The sequence below is a fragment of the Urocampus carinirostris genome, chromosome 7 (genome assembly GCF_059441175.1).
Source record: "Urocampus carinirostris isolate Australia breed hairy pipefish chromosome 7, RoL_Ucar_1.0, whole genome shotgun sequence".
NCBI lineage: Eukaryota > Metazoa > Chordata > Actinopteri > Syngnathiformes > Syngnathidae > Urocampus > Urocampus carinirostris.
Window position 1 is genome coordinate 13,624,797 of NC_142355.1, and position 17,984 is coordinate 13,642,780.

General features: G+C 38.8%; 1 protein-coding gene and 1 pseudogene across 1 annotated transcript in view; both read right to left on the minus strand.

Moving 5' to 3' along the window:
- Positions 1-2,635: 2,635 nt before the first annotated feature.
- Positions 2,636-17,984, minus strand: part of hsf4 (heat shock transcription factor 4) — a 29,812-nt gene continuing 14,463 nt past the window's right edge. Inside the window, exons 7-14 of the mRNA XM_088339249.1 lie at positions 16,879-16,946; positions 14,578-14,677; positions 14,092-14,210; positions 10,027-10,260; positions 9,836-9,956; positions 7,391-7,456; positions 7,184-7,280; positions 2,636-3,646 (exon numbers count right to left, since the gene is read on the minus strand). Coding sequence (XP_088195375.1) covers positions 7,221-7,280; positions 7,391-7,456; positions 9,836-9,956; positions 10,027-10,260; positions 14,092-14,210; positions 14,578-14,677; positions 16,879-16,946 — 768 coding nt within the window. The 3' untranslated portion in view covers positions 2,636-3,646; positions 7,184-7,220. The remainder of the gene's footprint in view (positions 3,647-7,183; positions 7,281-7,390; positions 7,457-9,835; positions 9,957-10,026; positions 10,261-14,091; positions 14,211-14,577; positions 14,678-16,878; positions 16,947-17,984) is intronic.
- LOC148362393 (U2 spliceosomal RNA) lies at positions 10,805-10,968 on the minus strand (annotated as a pseudogene).

Below are 17,984 nucleotides of genomic sequence, written 5' to 3' on the forward strand. Positions count from 1 at the left end.
AGAAATATCTTTCTTTTTCTTTCTTTCTTTCTTTCTTTCTTTCTTTCTTTCTTTCTTTCTTTCTTTCTTTCTTTCTTTCTTTCTTTCTTTCTTTCTTTCTTTCTTTCTTTCTTTCTTTCTTTCTTTCTTTCTTTCTTTCTTTCTTTCTTTCTTTCTTTCTTTCTTTCTTTCTTTCTTTAATGTGAGGCATAAAAGCATATGCTGTAGAATACTTTAAAACAGGGGTGTCAAAGTCAAATGGACTGAAGGCCATAAAGAATTGAACTTTAAGCTGAGGGCCAGAACGATCCAATGATAAAAATGAAAGAAGCTGCTGATGCTAGCTTCTCATGGACTAGTCGCAGCTAATGAGCCTTTTTATACCAGCTCAGTAGCCTAGATGGTAAGGCGCCCGCTTTGAGACTGGGAGGTTCGGGTTCGCGCCCCGGCCGAGTCATTCCTAAGACTTAAAAAGTGGTCGGCGGCGCCCTCTCTTGGCTGCGGCTGCATCGGGTCAGATGCAATCGACATTTCGTTCTGTGTACATTGTTACACAGAATGACAATACAAGGAAATTATTATTATTATTATTATTATTAAGCAATGCTAGACAATATTTAAGCTAACAGCTAACATAAGCTAAATGTGTGCTTAGTTTAGGCTGACAACAGCCAAAAAAACAAAGAAAAAGAAAAAAAGGATTTCTTTGCATTTTTAATACAGTATTCCGAAATTTTAACTGCGCTACGCTAAATGTCAATGATAGTTGTTAATGGTGGTTGCTAATGCTAATACAGCTAGTGATTCAAAGACAGTTGCTAATGTTGTGCTAGTATCAGCTAGCAACCTCAAAAGCAATGACAGTATAGATACTGAAGCTATCCGCTAACCACTAAGGCTAAATATGTTCGCACTACTTAAAACAATGAATTGTGTGCTGCATTATGTGCATTTTTTGTTGTTATTTTTTTTAATTGAGAAGAGTGATGCCAGCGACGCTTGCCCATAATATTCTGCTATCATTGGTAGCTAAAAGTTTCTATTTTAGCAAAAGAGGACTAAATTGACATCCAATAAAAAAATCTATTTCATTCACTCAATTAAAATCTTTTTTTAGAATAGAATTCTAATAAAGTGCAAAAATATCTTAACCATAAACAACACTTGTTTTTCAAGAATTATCACACAGTGAAAAATTGTATTTTGCTGTATAACGCAATAATGACTGTAGAAAACCTCACAAGGGATATTTTGGGGGCCTTCACTTTGACATCCTTGCTTTCGAGCAAAAGGTACATCAGCTACAGTCTGTTGGTGCCTTGGTTTACAGTAGTTTGCCTTGAGTAGTTTGGGCAGGCAACACTTCTCCTTCTGCTCCGCATCTCCCTTTTGTGTGTTTCACTTCACCACTCACAGTTACTCTTTTCTACAATCCTATGGTCATTCATATGTTGCACTTCTGTACAGTATTGCACAATTCATATCATTTTTAAGAAATTAACCATAAGTCAGGGGCTCCAGACTGGCCGTTAAATGTGATATTTTCATCTACATTCTGAAACAATGACTTAAAATGCACATCGTTTGTCTTCTCTGCTGAAATTATTAATTATTATATGAACTTTTAATCGTCTTTGGAAAATCTCACCCAAACAATGTCGATCTGGAGCCCTGCCTTAAGTATTAGAGTTCAACAAGTACAATAAAGCTTTAAAATATCAAATGTTCACGTTTAAGGATCAAATACATAATATATAACTAAAAAATTTTTTTCCCCAAAAAAATATTTCATTAAGTATGAAAAGCTCAAAACACCTCATTGAATCTATATTGAAACGCGGGAATAAATTTGGAAGTTTGGAAAGGCAGTGCTTCAAATGTGAGATATATTTGTTTCTTCTCAGCAGAGTTGGAACGAACGTATTGCAAAGAAACATAATTATTTTTCTCAGTAACGAGAACTGTAACACGTGATTAATAAGATATTGAAACTCAATCGTCGTTACAACATGGAGGATTTCTCCTCTACTTATTAGATGACGAGTTACAATATCCTTTTATTGTTAACTCGTCGTCCTTCGCTCACGATGTAACATACAACCCTGAATCTACGTTGGAAAATGGGGGGCGTGTTCATATTTACAGTCTCAAGCACAGAGTATGATGAATTTTTTCTCATAGAGACATTCTCCCTCCCGTATATACTCACATCCAAGCCATATTACAAGTATGAAATAAAATACCGGAATCAGGAGGTCAGTTTATATGGGCGTATTTGCTTGTGTGTCACCAGTAGCGAATGGTAGGCAACATTGGGGAGGGGGCGTGGCCTATACAGGAACAAAAATCAATGGAGCAAACGACGAGCACAGAATTTACGGTAAAGTGTGGTGGATTTGGTCTTTTTATTTAAAAATTATTTTTGCGATGCGTCATGACGGGTGAAAAAAAAGAAAATGTCTTGGACTGTACTCAGAAATGGAGAGGAAAATCGCCGAGTTGTTTGAAGCCCAGAGACAAAATGGATATAAAGTCTCTCGGCCAACCGTTTGTTTCAAAGCTCCCAGGGGTTGCACAAGAAATATAAAGGGTTCACCACTTTCTCAGGTTGTTGTCCATGTTTTTTTCTATTTATTTTGTTATTGGAAAGGCCGTTTTTAAGCAGTTTTAAGGGGTCGGCTTCAATGCGAGTATGTACGGTAATTTGTAACTAGCAAGTTACTTTAAAAGTAAAGCACTACTTTTGAGTGTCAGTAATCTGGTGGGGGTAACAGAATTACTTTTTTAATGAAGCAACTAGTAACTGTAACTAATTATTTTTTATGAGTAACACGACCAACACTGCTGCTCGAGATGTTACCATTATACTTTGAACATAGTAGTGTAGAATGCCAGTAATCGACAAATATCAAAATATGTCATCAGAACTGTTTTTTGTTTGTGCAAAAATGCAGTTATGTTGTTGGTTAACCGAAATTGAAAAGTTGTTAAGTAATTGTCCTTGAAACAAACATCAAAATAGACAAAAGAAGCCGTGCTACATATCTGGCCTAAACACCATCAGTACATGTGTTAAATACCTCACACAGTTTCTTCTACTACCAAGTTTATGAATGGATTTTAGAGTGGCTTGACTCCTCAGATCACCAAATAATCTTCTATTTTACCAAAGAACAATTGCCTTTTATAATATTAAGACAAAAAATGATTCTGTTTCAGAAAAATGAAATGAAAATAAAAAATGAGACGAAAAACCCCAACAGAAAAAATACAATGACACCCCACACAAAATGTTAAAAAAGGACAGTAAAAATACATGTCTTCCCACCCTGTTTGCACACACTCAGATTGTCACATTTGTTTAAAATAAAAAAAATAAAAAATTATGTGCATTGGTTTATAAGTTAGTTCTAGTCACTTCCAGAAGTAGGAATTCCCTCTCACAGAAAGACTAAAGTGCTAAAGCTATGTATGCACTGTGTGCACCATGCTGGTAAGGAGAGTCTTGATATACTTGCAGCAATTCATCAAAGGCAAAAAAAGCATAATCAGTACAAAAACATTGATTTAAGCATTTCATAACAATAGTTTTGCAAATAATGAGATAAATCAGACGCTTGCCCAGCTTGTATGATCAAATTCCTCAAGGGGGAGACTTGCTTGTTTCCTAGAGAGAAAAAAATATATATTTGGGTTACATAAATCAAGGGAGTAATACACTGTATAAATAAAGGTTAAGTCATGTTTATTTGTATAGCCCTTAACCACAAGATGTCTCAAAGGGCTGTAAAGACTACAGTGACAGACTACGACTATTATTACACCATCCCCTGATCTAAAACCTACATGAAGCCAAGGAAAATCTCAAAACTTCAGCATGAAGAAAATGAAAAAACCTTGAGAGGGGACGGCACATGAGGTAATCCCACTTTCAGGATGACCAGGCTGCAATGGATGTTGCAAGGCAAACAACAAACAATACACAGACATTGTCAACATGAACTACAGCTCATTCCTAAGCTATGGAATATGAGTGTGCTTTAAGCCTGGATAAAATTAATTAAATAATTTAATCAATTTACTCAATTTAATTTACCAAGAATCAGTCCAAGAAAAAAAATACCGTATTTTCCGCACTACAAGGCGCACCTAAAAGCCTTTATTTTTTTCAAAAGCTGACCATGCGCCTTATAATACAGTGCGCCTTATATATGGATCAATATTAAGTCGCAAAGTCTTGCAAGTAAAGCAAGCAGCCGCTGACTAGATTTTCCCCCGAAGGCGAAGTCGTCCGCGGTGTATGCTGGGATTTATATACCGGCGTTTCATTTCCTAACCAATGTGTCAATCATCATTTGAATCAGTCACTATTGGCTAAAGTTATTCGGAGGTAAAGGGGGCGGATCCTTTTTATAATTTACAGGCTCGCATAGGCTAAAGGGGCGAAACAAAGCCTGCAATTGGCCGAAAAAGATGACTGTGAATCACACATTGGTTGGGTTGCACTACGGCATAGAGAAAACATTTTTTAATATTCTGTATTTGTAAATATTTTACTCTCCTGGATTTACTACACTCACGGTTGTAAGAAGACCATGGTTACGTATCATTAATGAACGTGAAGGCTGCAAGAGAACTTAGGTGAGCTATGCGGATTTATATTTTCCCGGTATCTTGTTTTAGAACGATCTTGATGTTTCTGTGATGAGTCTATTTTTAAACTAAATTCAATTCAAAGTGTTTATTGTCATATGCACAGTAAAGAACCCAGTTTCCCTGCACAATGAAATTCTTACTTTGCTGTCCACACAGTTGCGAGCAAAAAATAAAATGGAAACTGAGAAATCTTTGTTTGGTGACATCGTACGGACACCGCATCCGCACGTGTCTACGACACGTATTTGCTTCTTTGCAAGCTTTCGGAATGTTAAGGGGGTAATAAGTTTGACTGAACTATCTGACTGTTTTGTCAACGTTCCCATTGTAGCGCCTTATAATCCAGTGCGCCTTTTGTATGGAAAATAAAGGACCAAAAACTATTTTTTGGGGGTGCGCCCTATAATCCAGTGCGCCTTATAGTGCAGAAAATACGTTAGTTGTTTTGAGACAAGGAATAAAGATATGAAATGGAAGAGAGAAGGTGGAAGTTAAAGACATGTTATTTATAGATTTTGAAGCATTTCCCCGCTGTTTTTTTTTAATGCAAGAAGTGGACGTAAATAGTTAATTTTTATGGCTATTTAGGCCTGTGTTTGTACAAAAACAATGTTTAGTTCCTTCCTTAAATTTGCGCCTGCGGCTGGAATGAACGGTAAATATAATCTTGGTCATGTTGCGTTAACCCTTGAAATTGAATCATGTTGTACAAAACAAATACTTGCACAAAATATGAATTTGGCCATTTTGCAACAATCCTGACATGTAATTTGTTTTTTTTTAAAAACGTGAAAAAAACTAAGAACTTCTGTTTAAAACCCAATAAGTGGGTTGTTTTAAACACACACACACACACACACACACACACACACACACACACACACACACACACACACACACACACACACACACACACACATATTGCATCCATTGCTTTAAACATTGACAAAAAAAATCTACAATTTTCCTTTGATCAAACCAATTGATTTGGTCACGATGTACAAACCACCCAGAAAGTTGGATGAAGTTGATCCAAGCAAGAGGCGCTCACTACTGCCGTTGCGATCTACCAGTCGATCGCAAGGCTTGTACTGGCATATCATGGGAAAGTGGATTAATTGCTTTGTATTTGTTGGGATACGCTGCTACCTAGCGGTCAAATGAAGCATGTCATCATGAACATCAATTTAGATATTTGAGGTAACACATTTGACTTCTGCATTTTGTAATTCAAATGTAAAATTTAATATAATTACATGTATGTTTATAAACTTATTATTTTTTCACTCAGGATCTTAAGATTTTTGTATGATTAAGAGTTCACATTAACTGTAATTCATACACTTTTGCCATTTGAGACTGGGAGGTCGGTGGTTCGCGCCCCGGCCGAGTCATTCCTAAGACTTAAAAAGTGGTCGGCGGCGCCCTCTGTTGGCTGCGGCTGCATCGGCTCGCTACAACGGGTCAGGTGCAATCGACATTTCGTTCTGTGTACATTGTTACACAGAATGACAATACAAGGAAATTATTATTATTATTATTATTTACATATCCGAAAGTGAGGCATTTTGTCAATATGCCTTACAAATGCAAAAAAAAAAAAAACTATATTAATTAAATTACAATTTAAGTATACTGTGCATTTGAATTTAAAATGTGTGTATTTGCATAATTTCAGCACTGCGTAGTGCAGCATCAGTGTCACTGATTATTTCATGCATTAGGACAAAAACACAAGCAATGACAAAAGATTGACTTGAATTTAGTCAGGCTGTCGCCGTTTTGACTGTTGTATTATCTACTTAAAGTTTGATTAAACATTTTATTTATTTAAGAGTGCATTAAGAAATATTTTCAGCATTCAACTGTGCAAATTACTATTTATTTTTTAATACCACACTGCCCTTGATTTTTGTATGATTTTTGTGTAATTAAAAAAGGATATATTTGTTGAAAGATTAATACATTTTATAATAATTAGATATTTAGAACTGTTCCCGTGGTGGGTAGATCACTTTGACATGTTCATTTTGTAGAGTAAGTGGCTCCTATGCTGAAATAGCATGAGCGCCCCTGTCTTAAGCGAGGGATTGTTTCAATTCTTTACTCAATTAGTGTTATTTTTGACCCATAGTTTTTTGTTTTTAAATATAGTTATCATGGGCAGCACAGTGGTTAGCGGATGTGCTGCACAGTTCTGAGGTCATGAGATCGAACTTTCCTGTGTGGAGTTTGCATGTTCTCCTTGTGCCTGTGTGGGTTTCCTCCGGGCACTCCGGTTTCCTCCCACATTCCGAAAACATGCATTGTCAGGTTAATTGGCCGGTCCAAATTGTCCCTAGGTGTGAACCAACGAGTGAGTTATCTGTCTCTGTGTGCCCTGCAACTGGCTGGCAAACAGTTCAGGGTGTCCCCTGCCCACTGCCCGAAGACAGCTGGGATGGGCTCTAGCACCCCCACAACCCTACTGAGGATAAGCGGTGCAAATAATGGATTGATGGATGGATGGATGGATAGTTATCATGACATTATGTAGTACAATTGTCACCTTTCATTGCAAAATGACAGCTCACTGCACAAACTGATCACTGCTTCTCACAAGTAGGGGCTGGAAAAACTTCAGGTTCTTGATTTTGAAACACATACTGTGAAGCAACAGAAACAATACATTTTAATGAAAGAATAACACGTCGTTGAAATAGAAAAAAACAAGTTGTTCTACATAAACCTCCAGCATTCCGAGCCAGTGACTTACTGATTTGAGGTTGGACTCCATCTCATTGAAGCTCCATTCAGTCAGGGGGAGGTTTATAATGAACGGCTGCAAAATGAAAATATCGGTAAGTGGCGATTATTTTTTGGGGTTGGCAGGTGAGAAAACAAAATGTCTAGAGTAGGTAGCCTTCACTAGTTATTTCAGTAACGCAATGCACAAAAATGGAAAGAAAACAAACAACCCAGAAAGTTGGATGACATTGCTGCTCATTACTTCCATTGCAATCTACCAGTTGATCGCAAAGGTAGGACAAAAACCCAGGACCACGCTCTTCTGGACTGAGGTTTTCGATTTAGTTTCTGGCATCTGTTGGAGTCACTCTTCCAGTTTGGGGAATACTGCCCCTTGTGCCTCCACTATCCTGGGGACCACACTGGCTTTTACTTTCCACATCTGTTCCAGCTGCTCTTTCAACCCTTGGTATTTTTCCAGTTTCTCATGTTCCTTCTGCCTGATATTGGTATAATCTGGGATCACCAAACTTATAATCACCACCCTCTTCTACTCTTTGTCCACCACCACTATGTTCGGTTGGTTAGCCAGGATCTGCTTGTCAGTCTGGAAGGATCTTAAACCTGTTGTTCTCAGTGACCTTCTATGGAATGGCCATCCAGGATTTGATTACTACTATGCCATCCTGGTTGCAGATCCTGTATTCTATCTCAGCTACTTGGTTGCGTCTGCCCTTGTACACTGATCCCGCAGTCATCTTACAGTCTGCCTCCTTTTGCTGGATTGTTTAAGGGGTTTCTTTGTCTGCATCTTGGGTCTGATCTACTGTGGTAGATTATGGTCTCTATGGTTTTTGTACCTACGGCCTGTTTTGTGCTGCCATGATCAGAGCTTTTTGGTTGTCAGTCCTGTATTTTACAGTTATTGGTGAGATTTCTCAAGGTCAGCCACCTCCTGAATGGTAGTGCATACATGTTGATAGTTTGGACCTTGTTTCTTACATTCAGCTGACTTTTCAGAACCTGCCCTACTCTCTGGAGACATTTGGCTGTGGTTGACTGCCTTGTGTCTTCTTCATGATTTCTTTTAACCTGTGGAATTCCCGGATACTTGTTAGGACTTGGATGTCACCTATGTTGCCGTCTGAAAGGTCAGTCCCCTCGGTCCTGATTGTCTTGCCTTTCTTTGCGACCACCCGGCCACACTTGTCTAGTCCGAAAGTCATTCTTATGTCATTGCTCCAGATCATGGTTGTGTGGATCACTCACGACTGTTATACAGCTAGGCAGATATAACTGTCTTCAGCATAGAGTAAATACAAGAGGGTGAGGGGGAAAAACATTTTGTCAAATTAGGCAACATGATTACTGTATTTAAAAGAGCTCTACAGAATTTGGAACTTTTTTTATTCACACGCGCCACCTCTGGCTTGTGTCATAATTGCAGCGTCTGTCAAGCTCTATTATGAGCTTGTGCAAGTAAGTGCATTTCTTAGATGCACTCGAATAAACTCTTGTTTGTTATATCTTTTTTTGGGTTAGGGTTGGCGTTTTTTCTGTGCTTGAAACTGCCCTCTTCTTACTTTCAACACTTTCATGCTACTCTAACAAATACAAAGAGAAAAAAAACGCGGGGACAAGCATGAATCTCTACCACAGCCCCCTGTGCCCCAATTACTTTTCGTACCGAACAGCTTTGCTAAAAGTACGACACAAGCAGATAGGCACAGTAGGACAGAAAAGCAAAAAGGCCCTTTGAACTCAGTTGGGCATTGTTGAATTTTTAACTTTTAACTTTTCTAAGGACACCTAAAACAGAACGTTTAACCTTGAACGAAACAACAACAACAAAACATGAAACTGGCACCAGGAATTTATTTTTAAACATTTTCCACGGACGGTGAGCCTCTAGATCAGGGGTCATCAACATTTTTTAAGCTGAGAGCTAGTTTTTGATACTGATTGGCGCAGAGGGGTATGAAATGAAATGAAATGATCTGCATTTATATAGCGCTTTTCAAGTCAATGACTTCCCAAAGCGCTTTACAATGTTTTCCCAATAGCGGCCTTGCAGCCATGTAAGGCGCTAACCTGCTTATTGGGGGTATTAGGGGTTCAGTGTCTTACCCAAGGACACTTTGACATGTAACACGGACGAGCCGGGATTCGAACTGGGATCCCTTGATCTCAAGCTCTACCTCCTAAGCTACTGCCGCCCCCAATTTACCAATTTGATATGCATTTCTAAAAGGAGAACATTTCATGTTATTATTAAGTTCTCACCAGGTTGTATTTTTTAGAACTTGTGTTAAAATAGGTTTAGTCAAACACTAAAACACCATGCAAATTTCCTGGAAAATCACTGGTGAGCTATTTTCAGAATCCGTCCGTGGGGTACTAAGGATTTTTTGGGAACTACCACGTTGAAGACCCCTGCTTGGGATTGAAAAAGGTTGAGAAAACAGTGGCTTACATCAATAACAGCACTGGTCCCTGGATCCATGTTACCCTGTTGATTGCTTCTGAGTAGCAGTTGCTGCAACTCCTCCAGGCTCATATCCATATTTTCCACCGCATCAGAAGCACACTCCACTCTACACGTGCACAGATAGACATTTTGACAAATTGTCTGCGTACACACAACTACTTGAGGGGAGCTCTTACCCTTCCACAGCAGCTCTCCTAATCCTTCTCTCTCTCGCCGGAGCCAATGAAGCCCTCCCCTCCAGAACAGACTGCACCATTGCAACGGGAAGAACGGGAGGCTCTGAGGAGCAAACCTCACAGGAGGAGGACAATGCCTGGGTTTCTCTTCCTCCACCAACATTGCCTCCTTTCACTGCTGCTCTCACTCCTGGACTCACGGGCTCTTCTTTGATCAACAGCATGCGCTTTTCCCTTTCATTTTATATAAGATGGGGAGGGTGCGGGTTAGGGGGGGGCTTACTCTGAATGCTGTTTGTTGCTTTTGAATTTAGACAGCAAAAAATAGAGTTAAACCAAAAAAAGTATTCAAAAAATGAATGGATGGTTGAGTACCACTATTTGTGAATTTCACAACAGGGATGAATAAATTATCTATCTATCTATCTATCTATCTATCTATCTATCTATCTATCTGTCTGTCTGTCTGTCTGTCTGTCTGTCTGTCTGTCTGTCTGTCTCCGTCCGTCTAGATAGCTAGATAGATAGATAGCTAGTTATCAAACGCAAAGCATGCATACTTGACGTTTTAAATCAGTGGTCCCAAAAATTCAGCCGACCTCCATGTTTGCTCCAGCCGCAGATTTTTTTTTTTTAAATTTTTTGCTGGTCATTGTCCATTTTTCATTATCCATTATCAGTCAAATCATGATACACCTCACAGCCAACAGGCCGAGACACTTGATCCTAGCCAAGACGCTAAGCCAAGATCCTAGCCAAAGGGCCAAGAAGCGATCAGTGCGAATGCACCGTTCCCGGAGGTACTGCAATACCGGGCCGATGCGTCGAGTGGACGGAGCAAGCTCCTATTCCATCTCCCCGTTACAAAAATACTACACTTGATCTATAATGATCTAAAAACCTATGTGGTGGTCAGTACACTTGATCTTAGCCAAAACATATTTTTTTTTACATTAAAAAATAACTTAGTCTGAGTATGTGTATACGGTTGTGACAGGATTCAAACCCAGGGTTGCCCTAGTGAAAATAGATTCTAGTGGGCAGGCATGCGAACCTCCTGTGTGGAGTTTGCATGCGTGGGTTTCCTCCGGGCACTTTCCAAAAACATGCATGTTAGGTTAATTGGCCGGTCCAAATTGTCCCTAGGTGTGAATGAGCGAGCGGATTGTCTTTCCCTGTGTGCCCTGCGACTGGCTGGCAACCAGTTCAGGGTGTCCCCTGCCCACTGGCCGAAGTCAGCTGCGTTGGGCTCCAGCCCCCCCGCGATGAACGGTGCGGATAATAGATCGATGGATGGACAGGCATGTGAAAAAAATGACCCGTGGGCTAGATTCAGCCCATTAGATGATTCGGCCCACAATAATGACTGATTATGTCAAAAAGGATGCAGGTCTCTAGGTAATTTCTATCAAAAGGTATGATTGAAAACCAAATGCTCTCTCTGGCCACTAGAGGGCAATGTTGGATTTGTATAGCATGGTGAATTGGTTCAGGTGTAAAACTGCATTCACTCACCTGTTAAACTAAACGTGAAAATCTTTTACATACATGCCAACGCTTTCACATTAAAAAACTGGACATTTTATCATGCACTCAATGCGTAAGACACAAAATCGGTCTCCAGAATATTCAAAGGACAAACAACAACATGTACCGGTACTTGTTTAAAACCAGTGTGGCAAACTTTTTCTAAAACAGAAAGCCAATGAGATCGTTGGAGCATTTTTTTACGCACCAAGATTTAGTCTTGCTTCAAAATAAAGCAACCGTCGACTAAAATACTGTACTATTTAATATTTCTTTAAAAGCGATATAATTTACCGGTAGTTTTGACCCGCGTGTTTAAAAAAAGACTCCTTGTCATCAGCGATTATAGTAGGTAAAGTGGGTGGCTAATGTGGGCTGAATGATAAAGCATAATATTGAAAAAACAAGCTAAAAATTTGGAGTTGACATTCTTTTACTGATCCAGCCTGCCTGAGATCAGACCAAGTCTGGATCCGGCCCCACAGGCAAACGGAGTTTGACATCCCTGACATAGGGCATTGGGTTTTACTCTCATTATCACACTTTCTTTAGTCACAATACTAGAGACGAATGTTAACTTTGTTGTACATTTCACCTAATACTATGACAATAAATTTGTCACTTACAATAAGAGAATCGAAGAATAAAACATAATTTATCGTCATTGTAACATGTGAAACGCACTACGAAGTTAACATTCATCTCTGGTACCGTGACTAAAAATACTGTAATAATGAGAATAAATCTCCCGCCTTTTCACAAGTAATCTATAATATTGTAACGTCTGTTACTTTGTTGTATTTTTTTCTTTGTTTGTATTCCTACATGGTCCCTTTAAGAAAAGACAAGGGAGGGGGTAGGCGACAGATGCAGAATCTTTGTGCTTTGAAGTCAGTCAGGGTGTGCACGCGAATGGAGTGAGTTATGCCCAACAGTAGCTCTTGAGTGAATGTTATACCGCTTGTTATTTTATTATCAAAATGGGCGATGAGACCTAGTTAGCCGCAATGTTCCCTCTAATTTTCCACGGGTCTGAGCGTTCACATAAAGTCGGTGAGCCACGCTTGAAACAACAGTGAGCAACCATAATCCCAATCGGGCAAGATAATTAATCATCAAACATGTCCCAAACTTGACATCAAGTTACATTTTGCTGAGTTTCCGGCAATACAAAATTATTTTTTCTCTTTTGAACGAATTGACTCATGTACTATTGCAAAGGTTGTACGGCCTACAAACGTCGTTTGTTCTTACAATTCTTTCACAAGATATCCATTTCTTTTTTTTTCCTGATATATTTTGTCGCATAATATTAACATTTTTGGGGGCTTATTTAGTCGGTTGCAAGATACAGAACTGTACTTAATCACATTTTTTAGTGAAAGTACAATGTTGGAAACAAGATTCACTTGCTATAATTGGAAATTATTTGAATGCAACACAAACTTTTCCTTATTTTTTCCGTGTTTTTTCTTCTTTTTTTTTTTAATTGTTTAAAAAAAATCTCATTGTGTTTATTTTTCCGAGCTGTTACTTTTTTCTTTTTGTTTTCTGTTTACTTTTTTCCTACATTTCTTTCTTTTATTTTTTTCTGGCTTTTTTCTAAATGTTTCCTTCTTTTTTCTCTTCCTTTTATTTCTTTTTTTCTCAGCTTTTCACTACTTTTTCATTTTGGTATTGTTTTCTTTTTTGTTCTATTCCCCCTTCTTTTAAGTCATTTTTAGTTTTGCATAATATTTGGTCATGTTGGGATTAAAGAAGCAAAAACAACCTGAAGAGCCGTTTAGGACCCGAAAGAGCCGGTTCCTTTCAGTGAGCCGAGCCGAAGACGCCGGTTCTTGACCAACTCTACTAACTTTACTCAACCTTGTTCTACTCTGACCCGACTTCAAAATACCGCATTTAGGACAGAACGTCAGGGGAACCCGTGTATTTTTACCTTCATGCACTGTAACTTTGACTTAAGTCGCTTCTTAATTAGTAATTTTGAGCCCTCATTTTTGTGCGCCGGCTAGATTTTCTTGTGCGGAGATAATGTGCGAGCAGTGCGCAATTGCGCACGCGCGGAGTTTAGAGGGAACACTGGTTAGCTGTCTAAGTGCATCACTTACCATACCAAAGGCTTTAAAGTATAGATTCAATACCACTAGCAATCCAGTGCTCTGACAACCAAGCTGAACTTGGTCCTATTAAGCTACTTAGAGAGTGGTCTTCAGTTATTATTTATTTCATAAACAGTGTTATTATTTATTTTCTGACTTTTGTTCTGTGAAGGATCCAGAAAAGTTATTTATTTGTGACTTTCTGGAAGACACAATACATTTTTACATTTAGGGCACTCCTGCAATCGTCACAATTTTTCTGATCCCGGCTCCTAATCATGTAGCCCTCACGTGAAAAAGTTTGGGGCCCCCTATTTTAAATTGATTTATTATGTACACAGTAACCATTGATGTGCAGTCAGGGGAGGCAGGTGAAGCCGTGCCTTTCATTATAGAAAGACATTTATGTTATGCTACTTCAAGCCACTCCACTCACCTTGTCTCATCAGGTTGCATTTGCAGAGACATGCTGCTTTGAGACATATCTGTTACATCCGATATGATTGGCCCAGCTGTCAACCCAGTGGAAGAACATGAAGCAGTTTCAGTGGATGGCTGAGAAAGTAGAAAAGAGACCAAGTCCATTTTATTTAAAGTGTTTAAAGTTCAGAGAATGACATTACCTTGTCTAAACCACACTTCCTATTTACTCTTCGGTCAATGTTTGCATTTCAGGACGATTCAGACATGGCGTCATTTATAGTCATTGAATTTAGCAAATTAGACCCCTAAAAGTAAAACGTAACAAAAGCGCTATATAAATCAAATTTAATAGTCTTCAATATAATAGTGGTATGATGAAATGGTATAGGAATTGATGACTGGTAAATCGATATCTGCCTGAAAAATGTGGTATCGTACATCCTTTATCAGAAAATGTAGTGTGCATGAAAGTCATTGCAGGGGTTGAATAAATGCTCACCGACACGATATAGAAGGGCTCTTGCATTGGCTCCATTGGGTTGTTATGGCTGAATTTGGAGGGAGGGGGGCTTATTGAGCCATCATCCAACATTAATGGCCTGCACAAAACAAGTTTACATGTTAAAGACCTGATGTGTTTTAGTATGCATTCAATTTTTGTTAGTTGACTAAACAAAAATGAAAAGATTTTGCTGTTATTCTTAGAGACAGGCAATACAGTGTATACAGTGTGCGTATGTACTGTATGTCCCCAACCTTCTTGAGGCTGAGGGGTACTCTGAGCATCATCTTCATCGGCATTATTTTTATCATTATCTGGGTCCTGTCAACCTCTTTTTAATGTTTTTTTTTCATACCGATACAGTTAATCAATAAACTGCTCTTCTGAACCAATATCGATAATCATTTAAATATTTGCCCTTAATTGAGTGTTTTTGTGCTCTGTTGGTAACTTTCCAATTTACCTCAGTTTCCCTGAGTTAAATAAACAAGTGGAAATGAAATAAATTGCTGTTCTGCTTTTTATTTAAGTATTTTAGAGATGCATAGAAAAAAAAAACCATTACAATGAAATAGATCTTTGGGGTATCATCGAGCCAAAGCCAGCCAGAGGGCACCAGAGAACTGATTACCTGATTAGGCATATCCAAGGCTCAATAAATCACCAGCATTTAAAGATAGCTTGGACATTCCACCAGTGTTGGATTGTTTACGTTCTTGTCTGTCCGCGTTGCTCTCTAAAAGCAGTGTCTGAAATAACGTCTGCCCGGCCGGCCGGGCCGTGCATCTTTCACGTAGGGCGTACAACTATCAAAACGTCTCCGCCCGCGTGGCTGACAACTTTAAAAAAAAAATTAAAAATCGTTTTTTTCCAAATCAAACATTTGGTTTATTCCGATTTCAAAATCTTCGTTCGGTTTGGAAATTTCGGAATTTCGGTTGGTTTGGCAATTTGCATACTCAGAAGCTTGCATCGAATAACTTCGTGCTTCCGGACTTTCCCGAGCATTACAAGGTCGTGCGTTTGCATATCATTTTCCAAAGTAGACGCACAGAGAACACAAGAAAAATGGTAAAGTGGTTAGGAATCAAGCCAAAACCTCAGCCCCAGAAGAAAGATTCAAGAGAAGCTAACCAAACTGATGACGCAACAAAACGTAAACGTACATTAAGAGCATTGTAGAAACAGGAATTTATGTGGCTTGTAGCAAACCACGCAACGCAAACATTGCATGAATGAAGATGAGTAAATACACGTACATACTAATGGCAGATGGAAAACAGCAATGTCATATACATGCAATGAATGTTTTAAGTAGATTTATAATAAACTTAATTTTAAAGTGTTGTTCAGTTATTTGTTCCGATTATCAATCCTTAATACTTTGCAACAATGGGTTTTTTTGCGATTAGTCGTCTTATTGTGTTTCAAGTTGTGAAAAATTGGGCAGGCAACCTTTTGGCTGGGCAGGCAACTTTTCAGAGATGTCTGCCCTGGTGTAACTTTTTGTCATGAGTTTCAGACACTGCTAAAAGGCCTTGATACTTCAAGTAAGATTTTTATTTACCAAGCCTTTTTTTGTACAGGTTTTTTTTTCCTGTTTCTCAATTTCCTTCCTTTATGGAGGGCCTTTTGTTATATCCCTCATCCCCATTAAAGACTGTCAACATGACAAGTGTGTCGGCAATTGTATCCTTAAATTTTAGTGAAAGAAAAAAAAAATATTGACGGGGAAAAAAAATTAACCCGATCATTTTGTAATTGAATCTTACACCCCTGAATTACAATCGTAATTTGTGAGCCTCCAAAAGATCTCCAGCCCTACAGTAAAGGCACACTTTTTATGCCAATCATTTACTAGTCCAACCCCTGTTAGAGTGTTTTTCCTACCATGTGACCCCATTGCTAAAATGAGCATGACATCCCTGCCCTAAATCATGTTGTCAACTAGTGAAGCATGAGGTATCATTGTAAATCTGCCAAGTAGCATGCTGACCCTGAAATGTGTGTTCTCTTGGCACCTTTTTGTGGGAGCGGGCCTTTCCCACTGCAAGGCTGAACCAGCATTTTACATACATTGGCTGCAGCGGGTTCACGCACTCTGTTCTCTGCCTTGTATTTGTGTGTGTCTTTGTGTGTGTGTCTTTGTGTGTGTGTGTGCACTGAATCAGCAATGTCGCTCGCCATTGACACGGCTTGACGGTTCAGTTGGTTAGCTGAGCCAGCCCTTCGTTCACACCCCTTGATGGCCCCCTAGTGCAACTTTTGTTGATGCCGTGTGTCGGGTTGCGTACTCACAGCTTTCTTTTCAAGCTTACGGTGCCAGGTGGGTTGGACTGCATCTGGCTGAACAGAAACTGAATTAGCTGGCAAAAACAGAAAAGGATAAGTATGAATCAGCCATCTTTAAAATTCCAAACTGTTTCTTTGGCTCGCGAAGACACAACTCGCACATTTGACCAAATGTGTTGGGTTAAAATTCTAGTCCAGTTGTTGATTGGCAAATGGAAAGAAGTAGTGTAAAAACAATATATTGGCAACATTGAGCCACAACTAATTACAGTCTTAAAAATGTACTTAAACAGTTCAACAACAATTTGATTCTGACATGACAAGAAATGTATGACCTTGTCTTAAACATGGTCTTGTTTATGATTGGTATATTTCAAAGTCAACATTGCCAATGTGCATTATTGTAATGAAATTACACTACCCTTCAAATGTTAGGGGTTGCTTAAAAATGTCTTAATGTTTCTTTTGTTTTCAATAAACATCACATGAAACTAATCAGAAACACATCCCCGTAACTTGTTAGCATAGTAATAGACTTTAGCAGTGATATCTGGTTTTAATGCAATATCTATAAAGGTGTGTTCCAGCAACCAGCACTACTGTGTTCATATAGTACATTGTGTTTACTAATTGTGTCAGAAGGCTAATGGATGAATACAAACCCCTTGTACAATGATGCTAGCACAGCTGAAAACAGCAGGGCTGGTTAGAGAAGCTACAAAATTGACCTTCTTTTGAGCTGGCTGAGTATCTAGACCGTAGAGCATCACATTTGTAGGTGTGATTAAACTTATAGAATGGCCAGAAAAAGAACATTTCCACATGAAACTCAACAGTATGTTCTTGTTCTAGAAGATGTGAGTAATTGCCCAAAAACTAAAGATGTCTTACAAAAGTGTGTATTACTCCCTTCAGAGAACATCACGAACAGACCTTAATCAGAGTAGAAAGAGAAGTAGGAGGCAAAACAAAACGTATATCAGAGTCTTTGGTTTAAGAAATAGATGCCTTGGTCCACAACTAGGAGGTTGGTTGAATAATACCCACGATACACCAATGTCAACATCTACGTTTAAACAACTCTGAAATGCTAGCTTTCAAGGCAGAATGGC